Below are 13,216 nucleotides of genomic sequence, written 5' to 3' on the forward strand. Positions count from 1 at the left end.
TAGCCAGGATGGTCTCGATCACCTAACCTCGTGATCCGCCCGTCTCAGCCTCCCAAAGTGCTGGGATTACAGGCTTGAGCCACCGCGCCCGGCCTGGCTGCCACTCTATTAACGAACATTCTAAGCAACACCTCTCCTTTCCTCCTTAACCCTATGGTGATAGTTCAGAAATGCAATTTTATATGAATCATTTTTCCTATTTGCAGCTGGTCACAGCCAGGATAAAAGACTCAAAGTCACTCCATATGTGGATGAAAAAAAAAGTGAATTCAATTTCTCCAGCAACCATGAATTGTCTCCTTTTTCGTCCACCCACTACAAATCTTTTCTCAGATTTGCTGTCGTAGCTAAATAAAATGAGATTTGCATTTCACTTACGAAGTTATACCCTTGCTAGGTAAAGAGATGACTGGGAGGCCAAATTCCTCATTAGTCCACAAAAGAACAATGGGGAACTAGCTTTGATTAGGCACCTACGTTTTACCAGGCATGGTGATAGAGGCTTTACACAGGTCATCCCTTTGAACTTCACCTCAGCCCTCTGAGGTCAACATGTATTGCCTCATTTTACAAATTAAGCACAGACCCAGGGTACATACTCAGGAAAGAAAGAGAGATTTGACTGGGACTGAGTCCCGGCCCTCTGACTGTAAGTCCAGTGCTCTTTCTGGTCCCGAAATTTCTAATCCACACATCGGATAGTTTACCTGAGTTAAAAATGTTAATTAAGTCAGGCTTAAAGCAGAATTTTGTTTTCTATAGGAAATCCTAGAGCAGGCGGTAGGTGAAGACCAAAGAAGATATTTTCTTTTTCTTTTCTTTCTTTCTTTTTTTTTTTTGGAGATGGAGTCTCGCGCTGTTGCCCAGGCTGGAGTGCAGTGGTGCAATCTGGGCTCACTGCAAGCTCCGCCTCTTGGGTTCAAATGATTCTCCTGCCTCAGCCTCCCAAGTAGCTGGGACTACAGGCGCCCACCACCACGCCCATCTAATTTTTTGTATTTTTAGTAGAGACAGGGTTTCACCGTGTTAGCCAGGATGGTCTCGATTTCCTGACCTGGTGATTTGCTTGCCTCGGCCTCCCAAAGTGCTGGGATTACAGGCGTGAGCCACGGTGCCTGGCCCAAAGAGGGTATTTTCTTTTTCTTTTTCTTTTTTTTTTTTGAGACGGAGTCTCGCTCTGTTGCCCAGGCTGGAGTGCAGTGGCCGGATCTCAGCTCACTGCAAGCTCCGCCTCCCGGGTTTACGCCATTCTCCTGCCTCAGCCTCCTGAGTAGCTGGGACTACAGGTGCCCGCCACCAAGGCCGGCTAGTTTTTTGTGTATTTTTTAGTAGAGACGGGGTTTCACCAGGTTAGCCAGGATGGTCTCGATCTCCTGAAAAGAGGGTATTTTCTTCTTCCCTCTCTGTATCATCCTTACTCAATTACAGATGATCAAGGGCAGTACTGCCAGAGTCACCTTGAGAGGCTCTGTTCTCTGCCACCCAGACTGTTATGTAGTCTCCGTTCCAAATTGTCTTTACTCCGGTTTACTCCGTGGATGGCATTTAAGACTTTTCTTAAATTTGAAATTCACAAAACCATTTTAAAGTAAACAATTCAGTGGCATTTAGTACCTTCGCAGTGTTGTGCAACTTCCACCTCTATCTAGTTGCAAAACATTTTCTTTTCTTTTTTTTTTTTGGAGACAGAGTCTCGCTCTGTTGCCCAGACTGGAGTGCAGTGGCGTGATCTTGGCTCACTGCAACCTCTGTCTCCCGGGTTCAAGCAATTCTCCTTCCTCAGCCTCCCGAGTAGTTGGGATTACAGGCACATGCTGCCCGCTGGCTAAATTTTTGTATTTTGGTAGAGACGGGTATTCACCATGTTGCCCAGGCTGGTCTCAAACTCCTGAGCTCAGGCAATCCACCTGCCTTGTCCTCCCAAAGTGCTAGGATTACAGGCGTGAGCCAACGGGCCTGGACTTGCATAACATTTTCATCACACAAAAGAAAACCTTCTACCCATTAAGCAGTTACTCCTCCCTCTCCTCAGTCCCGGGCAACCATCAATTTGCTTTCTATTTCTATGGATTTAACTATTCTGGATATTTCATAGAAATAGAATCACATAATGTATGACCTTTTCTGTTTGGCTTCTTTCTATTAGCCTAATGTTTTTGAGGTTCATTCCTGTTGAAGCATGTATCAGTTCTTCATTCCTTTTTTTGAATGAATAATGTTCCATAATTTATTTATCCATTCATCTGTTGATGAATATTTGAGTTGTGCCCAGCTCTTGGCTATTGTGAATAGTGCTGCTATGTACATTCGTATGTAAGTATTTGAGTATCTGTTGGTTGTATACCTATGAATGGAACTGCTGGGTCTTCTGATAATTCCGTATTTAACTTTTTGAGAAACTGCCAACCTTTTCACAGGGGTTGCGCCATTTCGCATTCCCACCAGCAATCTACAAGGATTCTAATTTCTCCACATCCTGCGTTTAAGACTTGTAAAGCAGAATTAATCACAGGATGAGGAAGTGGCCTCTCTGAAACATTTTCCTCTTTCACATTTTAAACTTTCTCTTTCATACACGACATGAAACACAGCCTACGCATGAAAGTGACTAGGAGGAAGGCTATTATAAAGTGATGCAAACAGAAATTCCACCAACCTCCACGTATCATCATGTGTCATAACTCAGCCAAGCTCAGTGAGCATTCTCATCACATTGCCTCAACAGCTTCAAGGTGAGCCAGCTCAAGACTTTGCTCTCCACCAGGCAGAAGATGACAGACTGTGAATTTGGATATATTTACAGGCTAGCTCAGGACTATTTGCAGTACGTCCTGCAGATACCACAACCTGGATCGGGTCCAAGCAAAACGTCCAGAGTGCTACAAAAGGTTGCATTCTCAGTCCAGGAAGAAGTGGAAAAGAATCTGAAGCCGTGCTTGGACAATGTTAATGTTGCATCCATAGACACTGCCAGAACAATATTCAATCAAGTGATGGAAAAGGAGTTTGAAGATGGCATCATTAACTGGGGAAGAATTGTAACCATATTTGCATTTGAAGGTATTCTCATCAAGAAACTTCTACGACAGCGAATTGCCCCGGATGTGGATACTTATAAGGAGATTTCGTATTTTGTTGCTGAGTTCATAATGAATAACACAGGAGAATGGATAAGGCAAAACGGAGGCTGGGTATGTGTGATGGAAAAATTCTTCATTGTTCTTTACTGTGAAATAGAAATTGAGAATTTTCTTGCTAATTAAAACAACAACAAAACACTTACTTAAGAATACTAGTTTCCTTGGGTGGTTTGTTTTAATTTTTAAAATAATAGACTTTCTGGCTTATTTCCGATGAATCCTTGAACTTGAACTTTATAGCTGGAAAGCACTTGTGTTTCCAGTTTTTATTCCTAACAGTATAAATTACAGTAGTGAAGTTTGGGGACTAACAAAGCACCTCTCTCATGCAGCTTCACAGTCAGCTGTGTACACACTCTAATCTAGTACTTAGCTTTTGCTAGGGTTGTCATGACAGTACAGACAGTACAGAAATTTCTACAATCAGTACAGAAAGAGTTGCTATTAGATGCTGTTATTTTTAGGTATTTATGAGGTTGCAAAAGACAGGTGTAAATTTCTGTAAGTTCATTGCTTACAAATTGGTGTTTTTCAGTTTACTAATACATAACAAATTGTAACATATACTAATGTATAGCAAATTATATATAATGTATAACAAATTATTATTAATAATAACAAATTCTGGGCTGTTAAAGTTTGTTGATTAAAACATAATGTACAGTATCACCAGCAAGAAACTTTATTGAAGAATTTTCAAATAAAAATTCACTTTATTATCCAGTGCCTCAAAAAGCCAAGACTGTGTAGGGGCCTGTGTTGAAACTCATGTTGGTAAAAAGCCTGACACAGCTGGATGTATATGCTTTCCTTATATCCCAATATACTTAATGATTATTTTTTTAAAGCATGTAAGTGTTCATGAATCCTCTCTCCAACCCCTAATTCCTGGCCTTCATCTCTCCCAAGAGGTAACCACTGTTATCAATTATTTTGCATGCAAAACATGCCTACTATATATATCCATAGAAAATAAACAATACTTCTTTGTAAAAAATTTTTTGTAAAAAAATTTTATGTAAAATGTGTATGCTTATGTATGTTTTACATACTGTATATGTTATACCATATAACACATACTTTTTTTACATATATACATACATTTTTTATATATACATATAAATTTTGCGTACATATTTTTACATGTGTATATGTAAAAATAGTACATGGTACTAATTCTGCCACTTATTTTTTTATCCAGAGTTATTTAAAATAGTATTATTAAGAATGCTGTGTATATTCTGTTGTATGTAAATGCTGTAGAGTGTCTGGCCATTTGTAGCTGATAGCTGTTTAGGTTATTTCGAGTTTGCTATCACACACAATGCTTCATTGAATATCATTTTACATATATCTTCCCTTGTGTGTGTGTGTAGTTTTCCAGGGTGGATGTTGGGTTGTAGATGCTGGGTCATGGTGGCGTACATTTTTTAATTTACTAGGTCCTTGCCTTCCAAAGTGGCTCCACCAAGTTCCACTCCCATCAGCAGCTTCTTAGAGTATCCCGCAGTCCCCCTACCCCAGCTGACTAACATTAGGTTGTTGCAATTCGTCATAATTTCCTTAATTTTTTGGGCTAAAAATATAGAGTTTATCTTGTTTCAATTCCCATTTTCTTGATTTCTAGTAAGGCTAAATTTGTTTTTACATTTTGAGCATCTTTTTGTATATTAACTGATCATTTGTAAATGCAGGCAATTTGCAGTTTACACCCTTTGCCCATTTTCCTTTTATTTTGTCTTTTTCTTTTTTTTTTTTTTTTTGTTTTTTTGAGACGGAGTCTCGCTCTATCGCCCAGGCTGGAGTGCAGTGGCCCGATCTCAGCTCACTGCAAGCTCCGCCTCCCGGATTCACACCATTCTCCTGCCTCAGCCTCCCAAGTAGCTGGGACTACAGGCGCCCGCCACCTCGCCCGGCTAGTTTTTTGTATTTTTTAGTAGAGACGGGGTTTCACTGTGTTAGCCAGGATGGTCTCGATCTCCTGACCTCGTGATCCACCCCTCTTGGCCTCCCAAAGTGCTGGGATTACAGGCTTGAGCCACCGCGCCTGGCCTATTTTGTCTTTTTCTTATTGATTTGTAGGAATTCTTTGAATATTCTGGATACAAATTATTATTATTATTATTCTTTAAATTTTTTGAGACAGAGTTTTCATTCTTGTTGCCCAGGCTGGAGTGCAATGGTGTGATCTCAGCTCACTGCAACCTCTGCCTCCTGGTTTCAAGCAATTCTCCTGCCTCAGCCTCCCAAGTAGCTGGGATTACAGGTGTGCACCACCACACCCAGCTAATTTTGTATTTTTAGTAGAGACGGGGTTTCACCATGTTGGTCAGGCTGGTCTCGAACTCCTGACCTCAGGTGATCCTCCCACTTTGGCCTCCCAAAGTTGTGGGATTACAGGTATGAGCCACACACCCAGCCAAATTATTTTTATATATGTGGCAGATGTATTTTAGTTTGCTGATTATCCTTTAAAGCTAATGACGTCTTTGGTCATTATAAACGTTTAAAAGTTTGTTGTGATCAAATTTATTGATCTTTTACTTGATGCCTTTTTCGTTTTGTTTAAGGCCTTCCTGCATGATAGAGCTTACTGCAGCTACTCCCCTTTCTCAGTCACCTTCTTCCTGGAACTTAGTTCTTTCTAATTCAGCCTGACTGAGGCTGGGTCAAGCAGTGAAATGTTTTATCATGTTTTCTTCTGGCTGTGGGAGGAGGTTCTACTTGAGGACTGGTGGAAATTTCAGCAGCACTGTGTAGATTTCAGGTGAAGGCAAATGTTCTCTAGCACAGAGGACCACAGATGAGCCTGCAGAGAAATACTCTACTAGTTTGCAGTAGGTTTGGATTGTATTCCCAATGCCTAGCTTAGTACTTGGAACACACAGACAGTGAATAAATGTTACTTAAAAATTTAACTTCTCCACAATAAATTTTGTGAGCTCCTGGAACTCACTGTTAGCAAGAGGTGTGGAATTGTCTCTGAGAATTTCTAGCAGTACCCTCATCTTTCGAGGGTGGTACAGATGTAAACATAAGTGTGGCTGGATGAACCTCTCGTGAGTGTAGCTACAAATACACACATTGCCTGCACATGCACATACTCAGCCTTTCTAAAATTTCCAAGCTCTTTTTTTTTTTTTAAAAAAAAGCACCTGAATAGTTCAGGTTGTAGACATGAAATACTCTTGAAGATGTCACTTCAAAGCAATCTCCGTGCTGCTTTCCCACCTCAGATGAGACATTGATTCTGTCAATGATAGGCAGTGCTTTTTTGATTCAGTGCAAACTGGCATGGAAAACTGTTATCTTCTTTTCATAGTGATGTTGACAAATCTCAATGAATGAATTTACTCTTGAATGATTCATTTCAAGGGAAATGGCACAATCACATGCCTATGCTAGTAGAGTCAGTGGCCCACAAGAAGAAGTAAGGGTAGAGGAGGCACTTACAACTTTATCAAGATGTGCGCACCAGCCTCTCACTTCTACCCACCTGAAAAAACTCAAGAAGTCATCATAAAACATACAATCGGCCGGGCGCGGTGGCTCAAGCCTGTAATCCCAGCACTTTGGGAGGCCGAGACGGGCGGATCACGAGGTCAGGAGATCGAGACCATCCTGGCTAACACGGTGAAACCCCGTCTCTACTAAAAATACAAAAACTAGCCGGGCGAGGTGGCGGGCGCCTGTAGTCCCAGCTACTCGGGAGGCTGAGGCAAGAGAATGGCGTAAACCCAGGAGGCGGAGCTTGCAGTGAGCTGAGATCCGGCCACTGCACTCCAGTCCGGGCGACAGAGCGAGACTCCGCCTCAAAAAAAAAAAAAAATAAAACATACAATCTGTAATTTAATTAAATGTTAACATTCCCCAGAGACTTTATGAAAACTTTTAATCAAGAATGTGGTATGTGCCAGGTGCGGTGGCTCACGCCTGTAATCCCAGCACTTTGGGAGGCTGAGGTGGGTGGATCACCTGAGGTCAGGAGTTCAAGAGCAGCCTGGTTAAGATGGTAAAGGCCTGTCTCTACTAAAAATACAAAATTAGCAGGGTGTGGTGGCGGGCGTCTATAATCCCAGCTACTTGGGAGGCTGAGGCAGGAGAATCACTTGAACCTGGGAGGCGGAGGTTGCAGTGAGTCGGGATTGTGCCACTCCAGCCTGGGCAACAGAGTGACTCCATCTCAAAAAAAAAAAAAAAAAGAAAAAGCAGTATGTGAGCACAGCATAGATGTTTAGACAGACCTGGCTTCACTTCTGGGCTCGAGTGCTTACTACCTGTGTGAATTGTACAAGTTGCTTAACTTCCCTATCTTGTTTCCTCATCTGTAAAAACAGGAAAATATTGCAACCTATGTCCTGGGACTGGTATAAGGATCAAATTAGTCAATATATGCAAAGCACGTGAAACAGTTGCTGAAAATGAGTACTCAATACAAGTTTATCGCTGTTGTTTACCATATAAAACAGATCCTCTAATGGGAAGAAACAAGACTGGTCTATCAGTAATGGGACTCATAATCTCTTTCATTATTCTTTCTCCTTTTTATCAGTTGTCTTTCCTGCCTTCCTGCCTGCCTGCCTGCTTGCCTGCCTGCCTTCTTTTTTTGTGGCTTCTCATCTCTCTTTTTCTCCTCTTCCACATTTACCATGATTTCCTCCTGTCCCCTCTCCTAATTTGAAGTGCTGAGAAAGGATGTGCTCTCACAAGATCTGATAGGAGAGCTAGTGCTATTTGGCTGCCTTCAGCATTCATGAGGAAAGGATGGTTCTTAAAAACCATTAGAATGATCCTGAGATGAAACTCATGTCTCTTCCCTTGGGATCACCCTTCCTTTTGAACCAGGTGGCTCTTTTTTTTTTTTTTTTTTTTTAGATGGAGTCTCGCTCTGTCGCCCAGGCTGGAGTGCAGTGGCGCGATCTTGGCTCACTGCAAGCTCCACCTCCCAGGTTCACGCCATTCTCCTGCCTCAGCCTCCCGAGTCGCTGGGACTACAAGTGCTCGCCACCACGCTCGGCTAATTTTTTGTATTTTTAGTAGAGAGGGGGTTTCACAGTGTTAGCCAGGATGGTCTCGATCTCCTGACCTTGTGATCTGCCCGCCTCGGCCTCCCAAAGTGCTGGGATTACAGGCGTGAGCCACCGCGCCCGGCCATGGTGGCTCTTGTTACTTCCTCCCCCTTCAATGAAGCATTCTGCTCTGCATATGCCGGGGGAGTAAAAAGAATGCTTGGCACTCAGCTCCACGTGGGAGAAATCATGTCTACTTAATGCATCACTGTGTACCTCATGCCTAGAATAGGGCCTATTGCATAGATGGTAACAACAAATATTTGCTGATGGAATGATTCAGTGAAACAACACTGAAACTGGAGATTTGAACTCTGGTTTTCTCACTCACTAGAGGTATAAACTTGGGTAAGTTACTGAGGTACTCTGAGACTCAGATTCCTTACATAATGTATATAATAATATCATATGACATATGATTTATTATATATAATATTTAATGAAAACGCTCTTATCTACCTTTAAAGGAAAGCTAAACGATTATAAAACACTTTTTGTAAAACAGTGCTTTCCAAGCTGTCAAATACTATGCAACTATGAGGGTTATGTGGGAAATTCCAGGAAGTTTAGATAGGTAATTCTTTGCTTTTCTGAAAGTAGGATATACAGTCAGAGTTGGTGCTTTCCCAGTAACCACCATTTTAAAGCTTGGGTCATACCATTAGGCCAAGAGGTTTCTCTTTTCTTTGTTATCCTTACTTCTTCCCTTTGCTCAGGCCTCTGTTCCAAGGTTGACTCCTCAGAGAAGTCTTCCTTGATCACCCCAACTGAGAAAGTACTACTGCCACTCTCTGTCTCCCTACCCAACTTTATTGCCTTCATAATAGTTTTCATGACTGGATATCCCATTGCATATTTGTTTGCTTATCTGTTTATTGTCTGTGTCTGCCATGAGAATATAAGCTTAGTGAGGGCAGGGATCCTGTATGCTTTCTTCACCACTGTGTTTCCAGTGCTTTAACTGGTACTGGCATGTGGCCAATGCTCAATGAATATTTCCTGAATGAATAACTGAATACATAATATTTAAAGAAATGGGAACAACATAATGGTATTTGTCTGTAACCTTTTTTTTTTTTTTTTAAATAGGGTCTTGCTCTGTCACCCAGGCTGGAGTGCAGTGGCACGATCTTGGCTTACTACAGCCTCAACCTCCAGAGCTCAAGCCATCCTCGCATCTCAGCCTCCCAAAGTGCTAGGATTACAGGCTTGAGCCACTGCACCCGGCTGCCTCTATCTTTAAAAATTCTGAGGTTCTGATTTTCTTTGGACTATTGATACAGCATATTATTTTATGCTTTGGTTGTCTTGTAACCAAAGTAGCTGAATTTAACAAACTATCACCATTTCCAGAAATAATAAGGCTGAAACAATTCTTATTTACTACTACATTACTGATAAGATACTGAATCCTTATTCGTATATTTATCTTTACATAATGGTTTTAAGATACAAATAGCATCATTAAACAAAATATGTTTGAAAATAACCTTTTTGAAAGGAAGAAAAGTCACTCCCATCACTGTAACATATCCACATGCAGACACTGTATGCAACTGTAATTAGGGCATACAAGAGTTTTTTCGTGTGACATATAAATATTTTCAACACTGTCTCACATATTCCATGTTAACATTAGGTATTAATTTCTAATATCTACAGAATATTTCATTAATTTGTCATATCATAATTTACTTAACCAATTCCCAATTGTTAGACAGTTTTTTTTTTTGAGTTTTCCCCTTTTAGATAGAATGCTTCAGTACTGAAGCATGGGTATGCTTTTCTGGTACCCCCTACCCTCCAATATTTTAGAAGACTGCCTCATGATAAATTTCTAACAATGGAACGACTGGCTCATAAGATATGTATATAATTACAATACTCTACCATATTGGAAAACATATTTTCTTTCCAAAAGCATTATGTCGATGGAACAATGTAACAACAAACTTAACAACGTGGGTGGTACTATTAATCATTTTGAGGGTTTGATAGGCATAAAGTAACAAAGCGAATTTAATAGGTCTAAAAAAGACTGTGTTGAAAGTACATTTCTTTAACTGCTATTAGTGTTTTTACCATACACTTGTTAATGATTTATATTTCTCTCTTTAATGGTCTTTCTCTTTTAGACTATTAAGGGCCTGAGGATTTTCCGTTACATTTGAATGAACTCTTTCATGCTATATGTAAATATTTTCCTAGTCTATTGTTCTTTTAATTTTAATTTTTCATAGTTAAAAAAAATTTTAGGCCGGGCACAGTGGCTCACGCTTATAATCCCAGCACTTTGGGGGCTGAGGTGGGTAGATCACGAGGTCAAGAGATCAAGACCATCCTGGCCAACGTGGTGAAAAACCTGATTCCTACTAAAAATACAAAAATTAGCTGGGCGTAGTGGCATGTGCCTGTAGTCCTAGCTACTTGGGAGGCTAAGGCAGAAGAATCGCTTGAACCCAGGAGGCGGAGGTTGCAGCGAGCTGAGATCGCGCCACTGCACTCCAGCCTGGGTGACAGAACAAGACTTTGACTCAAAAAATAATAATAATAAATAAATTTTAATCTTCATCTGGCTGAATTCATTAGTTTTTTCTTTGTTCACTGTCCTTTCTTTAGACATTGATGTATATAAGATGATATGTTATGACTGCTCAATGATAATAGACAATGATCATTGTCATAATAAAAATCATGCTGGGCACAGTGGCTCACACCTGTAATCGCAGCACTTTGTGAGGCCGAGGTGACTGGATCATGAGGTCAGGAGTTCGAGACCAGCCTGGTCAACATAGTGAAACCCCGTCTCTACTAAAAATACAAAAATTAACCAGGCATGGTGGCATGCGTCTGTAGTCCCAACTATTCAGGAGGCTGAGGCAGGAGAATTGCTTGAACCCGGGAGGCGGGTGTGCCGAGATCACACCACTGCACTCCAGCCTGGGCAACAGAGCCAGACTCCATCTCAAAAAAAAAAAAAAAAATCATTTCAGAGGGCCTCATTATACTTGCGAAACATGGGGTTTATGAAAATTCTAGGAAGGAGAGTAACGAAGTGGATACCTCTTGAGAGTGTATGGGAAACTATGAGTATGTACTGTCAGGAGGGAAAGAGGAAGAGAGAGGGGCAGTTTCCTTCCTCTATCAAGGCATGACAGCATGTCTCACAGCACGATGCACACTTAACACGTAGGCAAAAAATGGCTTTCTTAGGAAATCTTTCAAATGGAAAATCCCCCTGGCTGGTGGTATTCATCCGCTCTGCCAATGATGCTCATAAAGTGATTCCAAGGCACCGCAGAGCTCTCGAATCTCTCGCAACTATCAAAGAGTTATGCTTGGTTTCCGTTTCAATATTAAGTTACACTATGCTCTGAGCTACTTGCAGGTATTTGTAACCCCAGATTCTGAAACCTGTAAGATGGAGACGTGAATGTTTGCCAGATGATCATTTGAAAAAATTATTTTACCAATTTTCTAATTATTTTGGCACTTGTTTGGAAATGTATGGAGTGGAAAGAAGTAGGGTGTTTGCATTCTAATCCAGGTTCAGGCACCAAGGGGTTGGCTAATCTTAGATAACTTATTTTTTTTCTGGGCCTCGATTTTCTCATTGGTTAAAACAAGGGAGGGCTTCAGGCTAGATTATCTCAGAGGTAATTTTCAGTGAGGATTCTTTGATTATGGACTGTAAATTAACTAAATAAAATGTCCAGTTAGTTGGGTTACTGTATATTTTTAAAACTATGTCTGATCACAAAGAGAGTAGATTATAAAAGAAACCATCAAACTTTTCATAGCTTCAAAGGTATTCGTTTAATTTGGATTTACTGTGAGTTCTCATGATTTTCAATACAATGCAGTTTACAGTATAATAGAATTCATATTACAAATATAAGTGCATTGAAATAAATGTTGGACAACTGAACAAGAAAAAAAAATAGGCTTTCTATCCTCTAGAGCTGTGCTTGCTGTCCACTATGGTAGTGAAATGTGGCTAGTCTGAACTAAGATATGCCGTAAGTACTAAATACTCTTTGGATTTTGAAGATTTGTTATGAGAAAAGAATATCTCATTAATGATTTTATACTGATTACATATTAAAATAACACTAAATGTATCTTAAAAGTTAGTTTTACCTATTTTTTTACTTTTTAAAATATGGCTACACAAAAATTAAAATTACAGATGTAGGTCACACTGTATTTCTGTTAGATGATGCTGCTTAAGAGGGGTAGAAGGAGTAGAAGATTAACTATTTGCACTATTTAAATGAAAATATTTTTGCTTTTTATTACAGCATACTTAATCTACAATGATTTTTAAAATGTTAAATTTATTCTTTCATAGGAAAATGGCTTTGTAAAGAAGTTTGAACCTAAATCTGGCTGGATGACTTTTCTAGAAGTTACAGGAAAGATCTGTGAAATGCTATCTCTCCTGAAGCAATACTGTTGACCAGAAAGGACACTCCATATTGTGAAACCGGCCTAATTTTCTTAACTCTCATCAAAACGATTGTCAACACATACTTCTAGTTTTAAACAAACAGCTGTGATGATGTAACCTGACTTTCCATAGTTATGGAAATTTTTTCCCCATTTAATGAATAAATTGTATGTATTTTTCTCTATATGCCATTTTGTCTTAATTTCTTGGGTCTGCCTGGAAATTCAGCTGAAGGGTAAAGCTCAACACAGGAGACAGGCAATGAATTATGGGATGACAACCAGGAAGGCAATGTGTTTTCTGCCCCCCGGTAGACTCTTTCAGGGGTGCCCATTACCCAAAAGTCCTTCTCTCTGTCACTAGGCTAGACTGCAGACTGGACTGAGAAGCAGACTCAGGCTAAAAGCAGACTCAGGTCAGCTTCCCTCTTCTTCCTTCCTTCTTTCCCATGCTGTCTGCAGTTTCCAGTGCCCCTGGCTGCTTAGAGTTTCCACTGATGCCTCCTCCCCAGCCTTCTCTCTCTGGCTTGCCATTTGGGGTTGATGGATATGGCAACC

The 13,216-nt window shown here is 40.5% G+C and overlaps 1 protein-coding gene across 1 annotated transcript; it reads left to right on the forward strand.

The window, feature by feature from the left end:
* Nucleotides 1-2,444: 2,444 nt before the first annotated feature.
* On the forward strand, nt 2,445-12,845 carry BCL2A1 (BCL2-related protein A1). The gene is made up of 2 exons (XM_011938388.1): nt 2,445-3,191; nt 12,561-12,845. The coding sequence occupies exons 1-2, from the start codon at nt 2,772-2,774 to the stop codon at nt 12,666-12,668; spliced, it is 528 nt and encodes a 175-aa protein (XP_011793778.1). The 5' UTR covers nt 2,445-2,771; the 3' UTR covers nt 12,669-12,845.
* Nucleotides 12,846-13,216: the final 371 nt, after the last annotated feature.

Source organism: Colobus angolensis, unplaced genomic scaffold (assembly GCF_000951035.1).
Source record: "Colobus angolensis palliatus isolate OR3802 unplaced genomic scaffold, Cang.pa_1.0 Scaffold172, whole genome shotgun sequence".
In the NCBI taxonomy this organism is placed as follows: Eukaryota; Metazoa; Chordata; class Mammalia; order Primates; family Cercopithecidae; genus Colobus; species Colobus angolensis.